At 35.7% G+C, this 20755-nt stretch overlaps 1 protein-coding gene across 1 annotated transcript in view; it reads right to left on the bottom strand.

The window, feature by feature from the left end:
• Positions 1–20755, bottom strand: part of LOC108754496 (filamin-C) — a 51832-nt gene that overhangs the window by 14896 nt on the left and 16181 nt on the right. The window contains exons 11-14 of the mRNA XM_018496828.1: positions 18893–20396; positions 18678–18813; positions 18154–18233; positions 17910–18077 (exon numbers count right to left, since the gene is read on the bottom strand). Coding sequence (XP_018352330.1) covers positions 17910–18077; positions 18154–18233; positions 18678–18813; positions 18893–20396 — 1888 coding nt within the window. The remainder of the gene's footprint in view (positions 1–17909; positions 18078–18153; positions 18234–18677; positions 18814–18892; positions 20397–20755) is intronic.

Raw genomic sequence — 20755 nt, 5'->3', positions numbered from 1 at the left:
ACAACACGACACAAATGTACACAGACAAAAATCTGAATTGAGACTTGGGTGTCAAATAATGGCTACCAACTTAGTTAGAAGAGATAACAAATTTCAGTGTGCCGTCAAAATTTGGCAGCATTGTTTAAACAGCTGTACACAGTGCTCCTGTGTCTAATACTACTACTGTGTCTAATATTTAATTCCCCCTACAGCGCAACATTGCAGCAACACTGCTGCAATAATGCAGATTTTGCTGTATAATAAAGCGATATTGCTGCCAATTCGGTGCTGCATGGGTTTTTTCCTAGCTGGAAAGATGTTTAAATGGCCACGTGTCTATGATTACACGTGTCTATGATTACACGTGCATGTAATTTAGTGAGAGCTGATAAGTGCGCACTTTAGCGCATTTACTAATTTATTCACAGGTAACCATTTAAAACGTAGTAACTGATCATATTTAAATCCTTAAAGTCGGAGCACAGACCTTTGCATCAAAAAGTCAACCAATCAGAATCTTTTATTCCATAGAAAAGGACTTTGATTGGTTCATTTTTTATGTATATTATTTGCGTTATGCAAAACTCTTCTCATCCTTACATACCTCAGAAACTACTGCTTGAAATAAAAAGAAAAGATAATTTTTTCACACTTAATTTTTCGAAAACTTTCTTGCTGAAGTATTTCGAGTATGATAAATTTTGGGTACACATCCTGTCAGGCGTTGAAGAGAGAGAAAGCGAAGATTTTAAATGTAAAAAAAAAGTGCAAGCAACACGAACAGCCACCTCGCGTCAACAATTCAGCGGATTAAAGAGGCAATCGGGTACAATTTTTAAGTATATCACGGGCGTCACTTCCCACGCTAATTTTCGCGCGTAAACAACAGTTCTCTCGCCCTCTCGCGGCGCACCGTTACGTGGATTTGCCGATTATAATAACAGTACTCCGATATAGGCCGCCGGTCGGCCGTCTCGAATCGAATTCCAGATCCCCCGGAAGTGCAACGTGACTCGCGACGGCCAGGTGTTCCCCCAGGTTTCCTTCCTGCTGACGCGCCGATCGACGGTGCTGTCAGAAAAATTCCAGCTGAAGTTAATCTACATACGTCGGTGGAAATGAACATAAATCGTAAGTCTATTCACGTTGCTTGAAACTTCCAAAAATGTTTACACTTAAAACGAGATAAATATGAATGCTTTCTTAATAAGGAGATATAAATCGACACGAATTAACACACTCGAGTACGGCAGTTTGCGAGGGTGGGTGAAAAAAAAATCCGATCGCGCGTAAATAATCAGCACGCTCGCGGATAAAGAATATAAAGATGCGAGACGAGCACACGGCAGCGGGGAACGCGGGGATCGCGAGAACGAGAACCGGTACACGACTTCGGAGTTCGGAGGGAGCTGCAACTCTCTCGCGCGCGTCTCGGGGAGACGCGGAAAAACGGGGCCCCGGATCGTGACGTTCCTTCATTGTCCGCAGGAATTTTTCGCAGCAGCGAAAGCGCACGGATGGCGGAATTCGTCAATTTACCTTGGCGGTACGCGGCACGGGAGAAAACCTGGAAAGACGCTGGAAAAACCTAGATGAAAAAGGGGAGAAAGAGGAAGAAAGAGGAATGGACGGGCGGATCCGGATTGATCTCGCGATCGGACATACGACTGAAGGAGGAACGACGACGACGACGGCGATGTTTTGCTGGCGTGGACAAACGCTTCCTTCGGTGCGAAGAGGAGAGCGTGAGACGACGAGATGAGTGTCCCTCCGTCTCGAGGCCACGCAGTGCGAGACGATGATCGCGACGTCGCGGCTTCCCGCATCACACACACGCGAAGAGATCTCTCTCCATCTCTCTCTCTCTCTCTCTCTCTCTCTCTCTTCTTCGGGGCCGAACGAGTGGACCCAGACAAGCAAGAACGACACTGGAGGAAAACACCCACGGCGGCTACGAAACGAAACGAAACGAAAAGAACAGAACGTCGGAGTACCGGAGTAGGTACGTCGGAGAACGATCGTGGATCACGCGATCCAACGCAGCGCGGCGGACTCGACGGACTCGACCGAGCCGAACGACGGGACGAGCGTGTGTGCTCGCGCCGCGGACCACCGCCGCTCGGGGCCCGGGCCCAGGGCCGTATGTGACCGTACAGGAGTCAGGTAAAACGGGGTGCCTTCCAACAAGGGACAGTAGAGACACACATGATACGGTATGACGCAGTGCATCATTACTAGGCTGTGGATATTTATGCAAAATACTTAACTGCAGGGTTGGGTAGTGCTAAGTTAAAAAGATAAAAGTTAAGTTAATTAATTTTAACTTAGCTTAATCACAATTTAGACTCTTAACTTTTTAATTTAATTTAGTTACATTTTATCAGTAACTATTAATTTTTAATTTGATTTTTTTAAATCAATCCTTAGATACAATGTGAGAGGCTAATGAGTATATAATTTAGTAATTTTATATTGTATATATAATCATTACACGTGTGAACAAAAATAACCAGATTAAATAAATAAGTTGTAAGAAAGAAAAAATACGTAGAAAAATTATGTAAAACAGTCAAACTTTTTCTTTTTTTTTCTTTTTTTTTTTGGTTGTTCGTTCGAACTAAATTTAATTTTGAACTTTTTAATTACTTTTTTTATTAACTTAACTTTTAATTCAATTAATTTTATTATGGATTAAATTGTATTTTAATTAAGTTAAATTTTCAAGACTGTTAACTTTAACTTAAATTAATTAAAAAAAAAAAGTTAACTTACCCAATTCTGCTTAACTGAATATTAATCATTGGACAGTTTTAGCAGTCGATCGTTGTTCGTTAAAGAGTTATTAAAAAATTAAGTAAAAAGATTGAGATTGCCATCTGTAAATATGCATTTTATGCGAAATATTTAGTTAAGTATTTTGCATAAATATCCGCAGTCTAATAATTACAATTAAACAAAGATGAGGTGATCACTGTGTTGTTCTGAGTCGCTTCCTAAGAACAAGTCATTAAAATATTCATATCATTTTTATGATTAAATAAAAGTGATATTTTCACCAATGACATAAAGATACTAACTTTTAAAGATACTAACCTATTCTGACTTTATAGGGTGCCTTCCAACAAGAGACATACATGATACAGTGTATCATTACATTCTTTGTTGTTCACCAATATAAAATAAACAAGAACGAAATAATCACTGTGTTGTATTGAGTCACTTACTAAGAACAAGTCATGATATGAAAATGATGTCAAAAGAACTCCAAAATAATCATTAAAAGTCATCTTTCAATCATTTGCTTCATTTTAATGTCATTTTGACGTTATCGTGACTTGTTGTTCTGCTTGGGTTGTTGGAAGGCATCCACAGTAGCTGCGTTAAACAGAGAAAATTAATCGGTTAGCGCTTAGTCATTTTTTTAATACGATTAGTTTCTACACTTAGATCCAGTAAAGAACTAAAGGCAAAAATCATATTAAAAGGTAATTATCATATTAAAGAATTACTAAGCGCTAACTGATTAATTTTCTTTATTAAACGCCATCATCAGAAGCTAATTTTTATATTTTGTTCTTATATTTGAGACTAGAAACCTTATATCAGAGTTTGGCCACAAGTTGACGAACTTTTGATTGGTCGTTTTCATCAATTTCAGTAAGTGAGAATAAGTAAGATAGTATAAGTTAGAAGATGACGGGGAGGGGGGGGGGGTGAAAACTATAGTGATGTAAGTAACTTAATTATGACTTTGATAAAAATGTAAAAATATAAAATATAGAAAACCATTCATATTGCCAAAAGTATAAAAAAGTGATTTACGTCACTATAGTTTTTTTTATTTTCACCCCTTTCTATATACCCTTCTTTCTCATTCTAGTTTTGACAAAATTGCTAATTGTGGCCAGACTTTGTTATTGGGTTTGTAAGTTTTCAGATGTCATAAACCAATCACAATAGCATCTTAAGACATTACTTAAGACGATCTTTAAAAAAAATTGATTGTGTATGATTGGTCACAATTAAGGATACGATTAACGTGCTACAAATGCTTTTGAAGCATTCTTTGATCAATTCGTAAAAATTCTTTCTTCTGATTGACCAACCAAAAAATTTAACTTCATAGCATTTGTAATTAATTTGTAATGAGACTTGATCACACCTTAAGTCATAATATCGTAGGACGTCATCATGACGTCATTCATCACTTAGAAATAAACTTATAAGGTCACTTACAAGGTGACAAATAAGATTATGATGAAATATGATTATTATGATTATTATGATTTTTATGTTCTATTTGGGGATCGGAGTCGGTTACACTTGACTTGTCATCGGATTATGACATTTATGACAAAGATATGGTTTCCCATTTACTTCACTCTTGTCAAGATATCTATAGGAGTTTCAACAGCCGCATCTTTGGAAAGTATTTTCGAGACTGCCGTTTAGAAATTCATACGGAAGAAACCTAAGACCGATATTTATAATTATAGTTCTTATATTTAAGATTGTTTTTAGTAATGCATTAAGATGCTATGACTATGTGATCGATTTACGAGATTTTAAGACTGTATATAAGACAATCTTAAATAACAAGAACTAACTATAAATATCGATTTAAAACTTTATAAAAATTTCTAAGATATTTGAAAATTTCTTAAGATAGCAACGTGGATTCTTTGCGAATTTTATAATTTTTATTGTAAACCAATTAAAAATAACATAACATCAATATTATAATTTCACACTCAACAATGTAACTGCTACATACATGTGTTGTATTATATCGTTGAGTATGAAATTAAAACTTGATTATGTTACTAATAATAATTAATTGACTATATTACTTTTAATTCATATTTACTGAGGAATGCCTTACTATTTAAATAAATATCGCACTTATAACTCTTTACAATCTCATCTAAGATAAGATCATTTTGGATACATCTGATTGTTCAGAATATAATTATCATGAAAAATTAATCATGGAGATTTTCAAGTGACGCAAAAAGAATTTATTTATGTTCTGTTTCAAACTCGTCTGTTCGATTTTCGTCCTAAATGACTTTTGTCAAGTGAAATTTTTGATCGCGCCTCAAATTCGTGTCTCGGAAGGTCAACGATCGATCGATCGATCGAATTATCTTCACTTTCTCCGGGTGCAATCATCCGTTACTTATTTCCACGTTAATAACGCACGCTTTTTAGAAAACATGAAATTGAACATGCATTCGAAAGTTCACGTACGCGTTCGTTTCCATCATTATAGTCGATTTGCAATCGTAACTGGTGGCCAGGGAGAGAGAGACGAGTGTCTTAGCCGCAGGGTCCTGAGACGGTGTGGTACATTCGAGACTGCTCTCCCATCCGTTTTTCACTCGCCCGACCGGCTAGCTGCGGCCTGCGGCCCGCTACGATCTCGCAGAATACCGATCTTCGTATTTCGATACCTTCTCGAGCCGATATAAATAGAAAACCCGATGTCTCTCGCGGATCTTGAAAATGATGATCGCTGCTCCGCCTCCGCCCTCGCTGCCATTTTCAAAAGTCGCATTGATTTTCAGTGCATGCTGCAGGTTTAAGCGATACATGGGAAGAGTGATTTTGTTGAAGTATTTAAAAATTTAAGGAAATATATAGATCTATAAAAATATTTTGTTGGACTATTAAAATAATTAGGATAAGGTTGCCGAGATTGGTCCTCTTTTTTTGAGCATTAATCTTTTTGAAGTAATGAGAATAAAAAATATAAAAAGGCTGTTAAATAGCCTTTTATAAGACTTATTTTTATAAAAAGTTGATACGTGATGAAAATCAACAATAATCAACAATAATCTACAAAAATATTAAACGTGATTTGTGTCCTTGATTGAACCATTGGCATCTTGGTGGGACCATTACTGCTTTGATTGGACCAAGGGTTTAATTAAAAAGCATCATAGTTAATAAAAAATAATTTAAAAAATTGATTTAAAAACGACATTTTATGAATAAGATTATATTTATTTATTATCAAATAAAAATAAAACATAATTTTTTGAACAATTGTTTGTCTCTATTCTTATCTTAAAACAATTTCGAACATAAAATAATATCTTTGTATATAAACTTCTTTAATAATTAAGTTAATATTATAATTATTGCATATATTTAAAAAATTAAAAAATTTTTTAATATTTCTAATATAGAATAATATTATTTTGAAAATATACCATACATAAAATAAATTTTTTGCACAGAGACTTCTATAATATGTAATTAAAGTCACAATTTTGAGAATAAAACTTAAAATAAAGACTAATCAAATCTTTGCCTTAATTGAATCAATTCAATTATAGACACTCGAAGGTGGTTCAATTATAGCAACAAGATAAATAAAGTCGTAAACATATTCTCATTAATTTTATAGGAATTTGGCTGCTTTCCTTTTAGGAGTCACAGTCAAAGCGTCGTTCTATCTTTATTCATTGAAGAAGAATATATAGAACGACGTTTGTATCGATTATGTTTGTTGAAAAGAAAGCAGCCCTAGCTCGATTAGAATTCCATTGAGATTTTATCTGAGGAACTTTGAAGACATATTTTTTTTTAGAACGAATTCATTACTTTCACTCGACGTGTCAAATCCAGAAAATAAAAGAATCCCTGTTGAATTATTCTTGTTGAAACGTTTAGTAATTTAAGATCCAGTATTTCTTGATATATCTAACACATTATATAACAAAGTCTAATTTATTGGTAGAATTATATGAAGCTAAAGGAATATTGTGGATCAAACACGCAGAAATGTAAATTTTATATGCGCTCGCAGCACGAAAGCCGTTTCCGACTTTTTATTGATGAATCGGGTTTATACTACAGTGACCGCTTTGTGGCGAACTAGGGCATAACGACAAATAACGGCTGATTATATTTATGCTATATTTGCCGGATTTAATTATGTAAATGTAAGTGTACATTGTAGCCTGACACAATTTGCGAGAGCACACTCTGAGAAAGACAATGGTAGCAACTGGTAGCAACTACGAAGGTGATAATTATAATATACACAAACAAGTTTCATATGTAGAATTAATGTAAATAATTGAATAAACTGTTTTTTATTGTTGCAATAATTATAAAATAATTTATTCAGCTACTTACAACTTGTAGCTTAATTCTACAAGTTGTACATTACTTTTACTTTTAAATTTCCCTAAATATACATAGGTGTCAATATAGATATTTTTCATAGCTGAACTAATGTAACACTTTTTGTACTTAAAGTGAAATAGTATATGTTTAAAATTTGATGAAAGCGAGAAGAAAAATTCCAGTCCAGCACAGTAATAAAAAAACAATTTTATATTTTTTTCTGAGTGGATAGGATGATGTGCGTGTGATCAAAACGAGTTATAATTATACATGAATTCTTTGACACCGGTGACAATGTGATTCCTCACGCAACTCTTACGCAATGCCACGTGTTAATAAGTGGTACGTGTAGGCCATAAGGATCACGATCTACTTTTCGAAGCGTCATGTAATTGCATCGCGTCGCCATCGAGAGCTATTAGAGGCTGTTTGTTTTTTTTTTTTTGCGAGTCTCGTTGCAGCTGGCGATCGTTAAATCGCGAGAGAGGAGCTTAATTGATAATAAATTGATAAGCATTTGATTAATGTAATTTGTCCGATTATATCGAGAAAATTTCGCTAATGAAATTTTCCCGAAGATGCCAGCTGTTATTCCGTTCGTGGAACAGTCAATGAAGTTACCGTGGACGGGAATTGCAAGAACAATAATCCAATCGTCGCGATACGACGCGGAAATTAATAGATGTGCCACGTACTGTTTTTGTCAAGGTTCTTGTCGTGCAAAAATTCCGCGCTTTAGGCGACGTTTTTATTATACGGAAAGGAACGTTTTGTTAAAACATTTAAATATTTAGCTAGATATAGATTTGAAAATAATTTTGTTAAACTATCAAAATAAATTACTTGATGAGTAATGCTGCAGTAAAAAGCTTCGACACATTCCATAGCAACCAGTTTGAGCATGCTACGTAATTATGTTGTTGATTAAATTATCCAACAAAATTATTTTCAAATCAGTATCTGTAACGAAATTTTAAAATACTTCAGTAAAACCGTTCCTTCCGTGATTAGATCATGTTAAAGTCGACCTGCTTTCCACGTCGCGCTACGTTGATCGGGATTCCGATTACGCCATTCACGTACCGGTGTCCTTTATTTTTATTTTTATTTAGCTGAATCGTCAAGACGTACCACGCGTCACTGTTCTTGGCGATAGAGAAGTTACGTCGAAGCGACCGTGCACGGTGAATCGCTGCATTCTCCAACATAACGGATGCGTTGTTCAGCAAGTGGCTCATAGCTCCGAAATTGCTCGAAAATTTCCCAGTCTGATGTGCTCTATCGAAAGTTTCAAGGTCGCGATTTCAACTTTTGAAAACTTTAACGCGAGTAGACCGACCAAGATTCGCGCATAAATTACGTGCGCGAATATTAATTACCTCATTTACGATTAGCTCATTCTGCCATCTCAAAAATTAGAATCAATTAAGTATCTATACCTGAACGGATTAATTGAAAACAGATTCGAACAAGAAGGGAGAGTTTAAATAGCGTTTCTCGAAATAATTACGTTTAATAAGGAATGATGCGAGAGACTTGATTACGAGATTTATAATGAGTACGTTAATCATGGAAAATAAGATACACGTATTCCTCGAAGATTAAATCCTTCGCTACGAACAAGCATATATCATGTGTTATACAGATATCCCTTAACAGCCGCGTAACAGATGAGCGACTACAGGTGCAATTCTCCGATGATTCTAATCGTGTTATAGCTCTGCATGTAGCGATAAATACACACGGTGCCTCAACCAGCAACATTAATTAAATGCTTCGAAAAGAAAAATTCGAGAATCCAACGTCTTGCAAGTACACGAAGATTTTAATAACCGATTTAAACGAGTGTATACTAAGAAAAGTTTGTTTGATATTTGTGACTATAACCGTTTGATAAAATAATTATGATCAAGAGTTCTCTATTTTTATAGTTATTACTGTTATAATTATATAACTGGTATTCCATTTTTATAATACCTAATAGCTATAAAAACAAAAGTCCTAACTATAATTATTTTACCGTGTAATTATAGTCACAAATGCACCGAAAAAGAAATTTATTAAATCTTAATACACATTTCTTTGAATAGTATACTAACAATTTACTTACAGTAAATAAATAAATATTTTACTCAATAAAAAATGATAATTAAATCAAATTAATGGTTTTCGTATCAAATAAATATATGTTTACATTTAGTAAATATTTTATTAGAACTCAAACAAAAAAAATGTGTTAAAAGTACTTTTTTTTAATGTACCAGATGGTATTCTTTCAGTGTCATTTGAATAATTAAATATTTATAATATTAATAATTTTTTTTAGAGTCTAGAGTTTCGCAAATACGTTGATTTTTCAGCAAACACATTTCGACTTATCGAAATCCTTGAATCAAAATCTCTTATTATGCAGAGAGGAATGCGAGAACGTTTCGCGTATTTCGTAAATAAGATGCTTCCTCTGAGTGTCCTGTGTACATATATTCTTATATCCGAGCACACAATGAGACTCAATCAGCAGTCTTGAATCATTCCGTCAATCGATAATCGTCACGTAATCAATCGATCGCCGTTATGGTTGTAAAAACGATCGCGCCGACGAATGCGATGACACTGCATGCTCACGCGTTGCATACATGCGGTTACGCATTTGCGCCAGCTGCCGTTGAAATCACCGGCGGCGACGTGAAAATCACGGGACATGCCGTCTTCTGCCCTTTCGCCGATTTTTTACATTTGATACACGAAGATGTCATCCGGCGATATCTCGCGTGGCGAGGCTTCTTTCACGCTCCGTGAAGTTTCACCGTGAACGAGTTACATTCCTCGCGCAAATAGAATTTTTACATTTCAAGAAATCGATTTTATTTTATTCGGACCTTTTTGTTTTTTTTTCAATGAAACCTCGGAGATCGATGTATGTTTTTATTGGAATCTCCTTGGATTTCTTCTGGATCCTCGAGTATCCGAGATCCTTGACCGGAGAGACGACGGAAAAATTCTCATTGCGGAAAATAAGTCCTCGCGATCACTCGAGCGAGTCAACCGCGCTCATTTGCGCGGGCATCGGTCGGTTAATTACAGACGAGGGATTATATGCTAAAGCTGTAGCTCATTATCGAGGTGCTCGGGCTAAGATTAAAGTCTATGGAGCGTGGCATGAGCCATTGAAAAATTACACCTGTCCGAGTTTATCGACCAGTTTACTTCGCGCCAATAAAATAAATTTGTGCTTCGTATATAACTGACGGCAATGCGTTGTGTTCCATGGTTTATTTATCGCGCTTTGCTCATCTGCGCTTTGCATGCCGAGAACGCGATACGCTTTTCGCATTAAAATGCGGAAAGATATTTGCAATTATTCTTTTATTATACGTGGAAGGAGTCGCGATTATTTTTTAAAACGGGAAGAAAAGTTAACGCGTGCGGCTTAATTGTCTTTCTCGAACTAATTGACTCTTTAATTAACAGTTGTAAGATTAACGGAGTCGTGTCAAGCACGCATCGTAATGATAATTGACTGAATTTAACGATTGCTCGAGTTTCTGCAGCTACAACTCCGCAATTTTTCCCCCTGGATCTTCGAAGTGTCAAGGTTAAATAGGAGCTTCGTATGCGCAGCATTTGATCGAGTTGCTTTTATTGAATTAGAATCACGTTGCTATCGATTCTATTGTGTGCATCGATGCCCATAGTGATGCTTTTATTGCGATTATATGCAGCGAAAAATTACGATCGTACATTTCACGACAGCATAAGTTGTATAAGACGGTCAATTGAGTAATTTAAGTGCGTATCTCGAAGCTTGAAAGAATTCGCTCCGAATTACGATAGAAACTGGAACGAATTTGGATTGCATAAAGAAGGATTTGCATGAAAATCCTAACTTTTATTCTACATATATGTATACAGTGGCTGTCAACAATTTTCGACTAACATATAATTTTACGATCATTTTTGTTAATCTGTTTTCCAGTTTATGTCTTATATTATACATAAGTCAATAAAATCCGTATTATAAGTTGATTAATGCTTATTATAAGCAATTAAACAATTCGATATTTTATTAAAATATCAAAAGTATAACACGAATTATACAATTAAATGAAAACTTTTGGCACTGCCAAAAGTGAATAAAAATTGAACTAAATGTAGATTTAAAAATAATTTCGCTTGGACCATCAAAATAATTATGTAGGACGCTCAAGCTGATTGCTAACAATATCAAAATTTTTTCGCAGCATGTTTGCTTATTATGCTTGAATTTCTTACATAATAATTTTGATGATCCAACGAAATTATTTTCAGATTAGCTAAATTTTCAGATACTTCATCAAAATCGTTCTTTCCACGTATACATACATATCTTTTATTAGATACATTATACATTATATATTTTACAGTTATCTGGCTTTGAAGATGATTTTTCTTTCGTTCAGGAAAAACGAATAATCTTTAATTAATCGAGATCTCGTATGTTCCACTTGCGGTTGATCTGATATCGCGTGACTCCGCAATGTGCTCGACGGAGATAATCGTTTCTGACGATGATTTTGGAAAAAAGTTAACGTCGGGAAAGAGTTATGCAAGACCGGGAGATCAGGCGATAACTTCCTTGGCTTCGTTGCGCCGAGCAAAGAGAACGCATTCCACGTGTCGTCGGTAGGCAAAGTAGTCGCACACCTCCGTCGAGTGTCACGAACGGATAAGAGCTGCATGTGCATTTCTTCCGCCGATCGATGATAACGGTCTGCGTGTGTTCATTCCGCTGTATGATTACGCGAAAGGAAGCAGAACCGAATAAAGGAGTCCCGCGTGGAACGCAAACGGCGCGGCGCAGCGCGGAGAAATACCGACTTCAAGGCGGTTTTCCCGATGAGTAATTCCGTTGCTGCAATTTACCTCTATATTATCTAATTTCCCTCGCAAAAATTACCGTTTTCTCTTCGCATTTCGTTTTCCCCTCAGTTCCTACTAGACCTCTTCAAATTTCGTACATCCGTCGTGCGCGAAAATAATCGCGAGATATCGCGAGTTAACGCAGCTTAACAAGTAGAACCGAAGAATGTACCTGGATGATATCACTCGATATATTTTCGACAATTATTTTATGATGAATTCTTGATGTAATGATGATTCTTTTAATCATTGTTTTTAATCATTTATTAAAAAAGAATAACTTAAAAATTATTGTCACGTCGAGAATTCATCACAAAATCATCAAATCATTATGATGCTTTTCTGAAACGATTTTTACTTGATGTTATTTTTGAGCTTATAATTCTGTAAAAAAAAAAAAAGATAAGCCAAGACAAGACACTCGAATAGACAAAAATTAAATTAATTAAAAGCTACAAACCTAGTTAGACGTGTATTGTTAAAATTACAATTTAAACAACAGACCACCTTTAACCAGGTCATTAAAACATTGATAATGACCTGGTTAAAAATCGAAACGTTGCCTGTTGTTTAAATTATCTTTTGTTTAAAATTTAGTAACAAACATCTGGCTCGTAGATTTATCAATTTGATTATAAATTTATGTTCTACCTGGGGATCTTAGTTTTGTAGAATTAGAATTCGAAGAGTTAATATGAGAATCTTCGAGACGGTGTCGCAAGGTACGACCACGTGATGAATTATGTTCGCGTTCACGTAGGCAATGCGTCTCTGCGTATCCTCATTCGTAACCAAATACGTCCGCACGCCGACACAGTTGGTACTTCGTAGCCACACCTACGATCGTACGCGGTATTCGTTATGCGCTCATATTCCAGGCGCGATTTCCATAGCGGATGCAAGCGAAATATCGATCGGAGGAATGCACTAGCACGCGGGGTCCGATTACGCAACAATATCTGATATTCGATACTTTGTAGTGATCTCTAAGTATGATCACACAGTGAAAAAAGTATTGTAATAATAATCAAGCCTTGATGATAGTTACTAATGTAGTGAAACAATTTCAGTAAAATGTTCGATTAATTTGTATACAATAATAATTAACATTAGTTGGTTTTGGTTATATCAACCGAATGTTTTATTGAAATTAATATAATAACAGTAATTAACTGTTTTATAATTAAAAAGTGAGATAATATTTAGAAAAGAGTTGCCAAAATCAATTAAATAATGTTAATTATTATTAAAAGTTATAATTAGAAAAATAAGATAAAGTTTAAAAAAGTAAAATTTTCCAAATCAACTAATTAACATTAGTTGGTTTTGATAATCTTAATTTTCGAAATATTATTTTATTTTCTAATTATTATCAAACTGTTGTTGTGTTTGGTAATATTTAGTAAATATTACGCTAAACAAAATACATTTAGCTATTACTAAATTTTTTTCAGCTTTCGTCAATATAATAGAATTGTATAATAGAAAATATAAAATGTTCAACTTTCTGTTCTTTATCTTTTAAATTATCTTGAATTAATTTTTGTTTCCTGCTTCAAAATTTAATTTCAATCACTCAAAGTTCTTTCGTTATATATAAAAGTTTGCTGAAATATATATAACGAGAAATAACTTATATCAAATATACGTGATTTGAATATTGTAATAATGGAAACATTACAAAATCCATTAAAACTAATGTTAAACTTAATTATGATTAAAATGCAATGTAGTGGAAAAATGTATTGAAAAAGTGTTTACGTTATTTTTCTGTTGTCGGTGATGCAATATACTGCAAAAGGGTACTGGAAAAGGGTAGATAATAATAGCTACCGGGTGCGTTTGTGTGAATACGTAATCACATCGGAGTGCACTATATATGGCATCTAAATAATATTATTCATACACGTGCAGTGGCGCAGCGGAGCTACAGCCTCGGGTCTGTCTATGGGCAACAATTTCACTTTCGGAGCGTTTGCTCTCTCCATCGCTTTCAATTTTGAATTTAATTCATCAAATAACACAATTAAAAATGTAATGTGTTGAATTGAGGACTCAAAATACTTCAACGACTTATTAATTTAAATATTTATGAATCTAAACAATTTGGATATCAGATAATACCTTTGTCGGATGAAAAATCGAATAAACAGGAGATCGATGATAATATGAACACCTGGGAAATACAAAGTGTACTTGTTTTACTTTATATGAAGTCGGCCCATTATTTGCCTTTATTATAGATTTTATCTTTGTCGGAATACAAGAGTCATACAATGTTTGAGTAATCACTGTAATGAAGTGTTTTGTTCTTTTAGCAGAATATATTTCCTTGCTTATAAAAGTGATGTTGGAAGAGGAATTTGCTTCTCACTTTATTTTCCAAAATTACTCTCTGTTTTGCAAAACTTTAATATTTTTCTTGACCAGTTTTTCTTGACCAATTTAAATATCATCGAATTTTGAGCAGTTTTAAAGAGGAGAGTGAGAAGCAGATTTCTTTTGCCAATATTTCTTAAGCAATTGAAAGATATGTACTATTAAAAGAATGATAAAACTGTTAAATGTTAATGTACTGATGACTATTCAAGACATTCACTGTTAAATTATATAATATCAAATTATATCCAATTTGAGTTATTTTTAATCATTCCTAAGTAAGTCACCACTGTTTCTACTGACGTACTCAATATGCCGTTAATTTAATTAAAACAATGAATTAAGTAATTTAACTCAAGAAAATATATTAAATTTGAGACCACACAAATTTAGTTTATTACTTAGTTTATTATTATTAAAAATACCAAAATGTTAATTTAAGGGATCGAATTGCCATCGCTTCTTTCGATATATAATAGTGTTGTATGTTTATTTTAACAAAAATAATATGCATAAAAGACAAATGGTAGGTCAATTTCTTAATAATAAAACAATTAGAACATTTCCCAGATATTCACATTTATTTTATCTGTACATCGCAGCGAAATGTGAATTCTTTACGTTTTTACGATCGCTGGATATGTTTCTGTGAGACTTTTACTACAAAGGCATGCAGTAGCGTTACTTAAACGGCGAGACGAACGACGAACTCGTCATTCCGCACTGATCGTGGCCTCGCGCATTATGACGACGAGGTAGCGGTGGAAAAAAAAAAAAAGATTCAGGAAGCCAAGGAGAACCGATGACGTCGGATATGGGTCAGTGGGACGTCACGTGAATGCGTGAAATCGCAAGTCAACGACCTGCCCGATGACCCGCTGACTTAGAGACACGTTTGCCTCGCATGCCTGGGACGCGGATGAACTCGATCGCTCCGCACGTCTCCTTGACGATAAGTGCCGAGGAATGCTCGGCGGCACTTATTATGGAAGAGGCAAAGTAATTACATTCGAGAAACTTCACGGGAGAAAAGAAAATCCGCTCCCCGACAGAGAAATTAAATTGGGACTCGACACGAGAAGATGACACTTCGATTTGATTCTTTAACTTGATCCTGACAAAGTCACTAGATTGATCAAATACCGCAAACTCTCCGCTATTTTGATGCCAAATGCGAAAAAGAATATGCTATTGCTGTACTTTATATAAGGTATCTCAGACTTTGCGTGACACCTGTTAATAGCAGATTTCTGAGAAACGAAAATTCTAATATCAAAATTTCAAGACGAAAATTCTAATACCAAAATGTCGAGACTACAGTTTCAAACAGACTAGTTTTTAAAAATGAAAATTTAAAGTTATCCAATTTAAATTGAACTGTCCAAAATTCGCGCACTCAGTAATTTTAGAGCCTATACAGTAGTTTTAGATCCTAATTTCCGGGATTGAAGTTCCCGTGCTGAGAATGGCTGCGCGAGGAAATTTCTTACCAAGGGAAGAAACTTCCGTTCTGCATGGGCAATGTAATGTTGCTTCAGTGCGCGCACATTGGGCAAGATAACGCAGAAATTTTGCAAACCATCGTTTGCAGATTGCAGAGACCGTCTTTAAAAGTTTGCACGGAGCGTGAAGCCGGGAACACGCGGGAGGGAAATACCGGAAGTCGCTCTTACAACATTTTCTCCGTTTGAACGATAGCCATTGGAAATCGAGTCGGGGATAGCTTTACCAGGGCTGATAGTGCTAAAGGTCATAACGAAAACAACGGTCTACGGTAGATAGTGAATGATTTCCACGATAAGACCGCCGCGAGTAACTACATTGTGAATTGCGCTCGCGGGCGTGAGAGAAAAGAAGTATATACTTATAGTTGATGTGGCGAAGCATGACGGAACTCAAGGTGGATTTGTGCCAATGGTGTGCTATTTATCGAATGCACGTAACACTTCCTTAAGCTAACACTTAAACTTAACACTACACATTCCTCGTTTCTTTTATGAATATAAAAAATTCACGGTCCAATCGATTAAATAAGATTATAAATCAAGTAATATTGTGTGATATAATACTACACGGGAAAAAATGATGTTTTATTAACAACATTCTTTTAATTGAAAATAATTTTGTTAATTTAAAAAACAGTATTAATGAAACAAATAAATTATGCTCTTATTTTAATAAAATGTTATTTGTTTCATTAATACTGTTATAGAATTAATAAGATTGTTTTCAATTAGAATTATGCTGTTAATGCTTGATTTTTTTTAATGTAAAGTACAGAATGATAAAATATTGACAAAAAAAAAATTATGTATACGAAAGGCTGTGAAAAATAAATGAATTACTTTCACTAAGAAATATTTTTCAACATCGAAGGTATCAAATAAGAAAAATTATTATAATTAAAAAGATAGTTAAAAAAATACAAATTTTGTATGTTCTGTATAACTGAATATTACAATTATTAAAAATATTAATAAGAGTATATTACGCAATATAAAAAAATTAATATATAAAAAAAGTTTAAAAAGTTTATCAAATCGTGTGATATTAAATACCAAAATATTTTCGTGTCATAAAAATTGTCATCAAATGAATCATTTTGCTAATATCGATTTAATTCGACTGAGGATAATCATTATGTATTAATTCTAATTTGCGTACATCAACTTTCGATGAATCACTACGAGGTACAAATCATCGTTCGCGCGACGCATACTTTTAAACAACATTTCAACGTTGCATTTCAGCTTTCTTAATGGCGACGGCAAAGACTATCGTGCATTCCAGGAGATACGTATGCCCGTGCACGTGCAGGTGCAGTGGTGCACACGTATGCAGACGTGCGTGAGTGCGTTCATTCGTGCGTACGCAGTAGGAATTTATTCTAGCGCAGAAGCCGCCGTATCGGAATTTGACAAAAGAAAGGCGCGCTAAAAACCGCATCATGAAAATTAAGATATTTGCGGCAAAGATAGCGTACAAAGTACCGAATATAAAACAGCATAGAACATTATGCAAATGAAACGAAATAAATGTTCGAGCTGTAATTGTAAAAAAATGTTGTAACTGTTAAAAAGATTTCAGCATTTTCGCATTTGATATTTCGAAATCATGTATTCTCCAGGTATTGGGGTATCCATCCATTGGAAGATCCATTACTAACAATAATTCTTCACTTTTAATAACTGTCATTGGATTTAAAGAGATTATTATTATAAAATAATACTACTCGTATTATGATATTTAATAGAAATTCCAAAAATGTCAATTTTTTAAAAGTGTACCAAATTTTTCGATTACAGTGTAATCATTTATAGATTAAAATTTAAAATATATGTTTTTAACAGTAATTCTTTAGATCCAATAATTGTTATTGGATCTGAACAAAATTGTTATTTGAGTATCCCAAAAATGTCAATTTTTAATAAAAAATTTTAAGATAAACGTTTGTGAATTTCATTAAAAACGTTTGTTAAGAGGCTTCGAGACATGATGATAAAGTAACTTACCGGGGATGACTTCCCCATTGAACGTCATTTCGACCAGATGTGCAACCGCTTCATGTGGCACAAACGATGCCAAGAAACGTTGACTACCTAGCGCTCTCACAAAACTCGTGACGTGTCCCCCGTTTACGAGAATTTCCAAGTTTCCCGAGCCGGCTCTCGATCCATCAACTGACAAACAAAACCATCTTTTATTATCGGAGACGCACTTGTGCGGTTTCGCGATTTCACAATCTCAGATACGTACTTTCAAATTCTACCGGCTGGTTCACCACTCCGTTCGGGATCTTCCCAACTTGAATAGCTCGGGCATTATATGCCTGCGATCTAATATAAACAAATCGTTTAAGAATAATTTAGCTAAATTTTTATTTAAGAATTTTCTGTTCAATTCTTAAGGAACATTTTAATTCTCACGAGATTTTTTTCTTTCTTTAATAGAAACATTTCCGACTTATAATTGTTTAAGTTTAATTTCATAAGTTCCTTTAGACTTCAAATTTGTATAAACAAATTTATATAAACAATTCATTTTGTGAATAATTTAGCTACATTCCTATTTTTTAATCCTGACGAACATTTAATACAGACATCCTCGAATTTATAATTCTCCGAGTTTAATTTCATAAGTCTTTTCAGGCTTCAAATAAAAATTACATTTTTTTCTCGACCATGTAATAAATATACAAAATAATTTAATATTATTAAAAAAAATTACACCTAACTAAATTTCGAGATAAAAATCTTTATCTTCTTCGTAGTTGAACGAACCTGAAGGGCGATCCCTTGATGTGCTGACCGTTCACCAGAATTTGGATGACATGTTCGCCGATCTCTTCAGCGGTGATGGTGTACGTCAAGCCGCGCAACTTCGATTTCTGTATCGGTACGGTCTTGCCAGTAGGACCTACGAGAAGCAAAAAGGCGTACTTTATTATGTATTCGCGACACGCAGCGTTAACGTCGAAAGTCGCAACGGGATTTACCGGTAACGGTGACGGACACCTTATTGGGATCCACGCCGGTGACGCTGAAAGTGGTCGGTCGGTGCACCGGCAACGTTTCCAGTGCGCTTCCGGTCGCGACGATCGTACCGCTCTTACCAGATGACGCGGACACGTAGACAGCACCGCCGTTGTTCAGGTACCTGTCATGAGTCATGGTACCGTCCGTTGTATCCGCGATTTTGCCATAGTAATTGTTGTTCTTATTCTTCAGAATGCCGTGCGTGCGAGCGGTCGTTGGACTCTCGTACCTCGGACTCACACTGTAATCGGGACTGGACGACTTCTGCACAGCTGAATAGCTCGTCGTCGCGGAATGCGATGACACGTTCTTGGTGGAGTAGCTTTGCGCGTTCTTGTAGTTGTTGTTCAGGAAATTGTCGTTCGGACTGCTATCGCGGTTTTCCGCGGTTGGCGAGTTGTTCGTCAGATTCGCGAGGGATTCGAGACTGCCGTATGACAGCAGCGACTTCGTCTTGGCGATCGCGTCCCAGGAATCGCGCCTTGAAGTGCCACCCACCATCGAGGATACCCGCACGTTGCTGCTGGTGTCGATAATGCCGTTGTCCGTGGATCCTCGTCTGTTGAAGGACGCGTCTTTGTCGCCGATTCGTGGGCTGAAGCTGCGGTTTACAGGACTCTGCGTGGCGCTATATGTCATTGGACTGCGGGTCGGCGAGCGCGATCTCTTCAGGGATCCCGAATTGTAGATATCTCTGGATTCTTTAATGATGTGAGCAGTTGGACTCAAATTTGGCGATCGCGATCTGTTGAGAGTACTAGATGAATAAATATCCTTAGATTCTTTGATGAAGCTGGGACTCTGTAGATTCGGCGATCTCGAGCGATGGTTGTATGATGTATTGCTACTATAAATCTCCTTCGTCTCCTTAAGCATCGATGGGCTGTTCATGTTCCTCTGCACAGGGCTGTGGTTGATATGATTCGGAGAGCGAGTGCGATTCAGCGAGTTGGTGCTGTGATAGGTCGCGGAGTTCTCGGTGACATAGTTGCTGGACATTTTGTACGTCGGGCTGGTCTGATGGATGGGCGAATAACCGCGTTGCGTCGGACTGATGGACTTGTACGCGGTCGAGGTATACATCTTCTGGGTTGGACTGCTCTGTTCCGTCGCGGACACGTTCAGTCCGTTCATTCGTCGCTCTAAAGACGACACCTTGGACCGTTCCAGGCTGGACGTGGACTCCTTCGACCTGCGGGAGCCTTTCTGCGTTCCCACGCGTATGGAAAACGGTGAACCACGCACGTCTGAGCCGTTAAAGTAGACGTACACTCGATACTTGCCGTCATTATTAGGCACGAAAGACACTCGATACTGCATGTGACCGAAATCTTCTATTCTGTAGGGTACCGATTGCTTATCGTGAACGATGTCGATAATGACATCGCCGAGCCCGCCGGTCCCCCGGGCGTCGACGATAAATGAAAAAGGTTGTCCGGGCATGGCGCCGTCCGTGTCCAAGAGCTGTGTGATTAGATAATTTTGTACACGGAAAGAGAATAGTTTTGCTGAAGTATTGAAAAATTTTACCAGACACATTTGAAAATAATTTTACTAGGCTCTCAAAAATAATTATATATATAAGATATTAAAATTGGTTATCAAAATATTAAACATTTTTGCAATATTATCATTATACTTAAGTGTTCTATATAATTATTTTGATAACTTAGCAAAATTATTTTTAGATGTATACCTGATTCAATTTTTATATTTTTATAAATTTTTTCAACAAAATCGTTCTTTCGTATACACGCTTATTAAATTAAAAAATTATTTCCAAATTATTCTGTTGATTGTGGTAAGAATAGATACAATAATTA

Source organism: Trachymyrmex septentrionalis, unplaced genomic scaffold (genome assembly GCF_001594115.1).
Source record: "Trachymyrmex septentrionalis isolate Tsep2-gDNA-1 unplaced genomic scaffold, Tsep1.0 scaffold8, whole genome shotgun sequence".
In the NCBI taxonomy this organism is placed as follows: domain Eukaryota; kingdom Metazoa; phylum Arthropoda; class Insecta; order Hymenoptera; family Formicidae; genus Trachymyrmex; species Trachymyrmex septentrionalis.
Note: the sequence above shows the minus strand (reverse complement) of the source record. Positions and strands in the feature narration are given on the sequence as shown.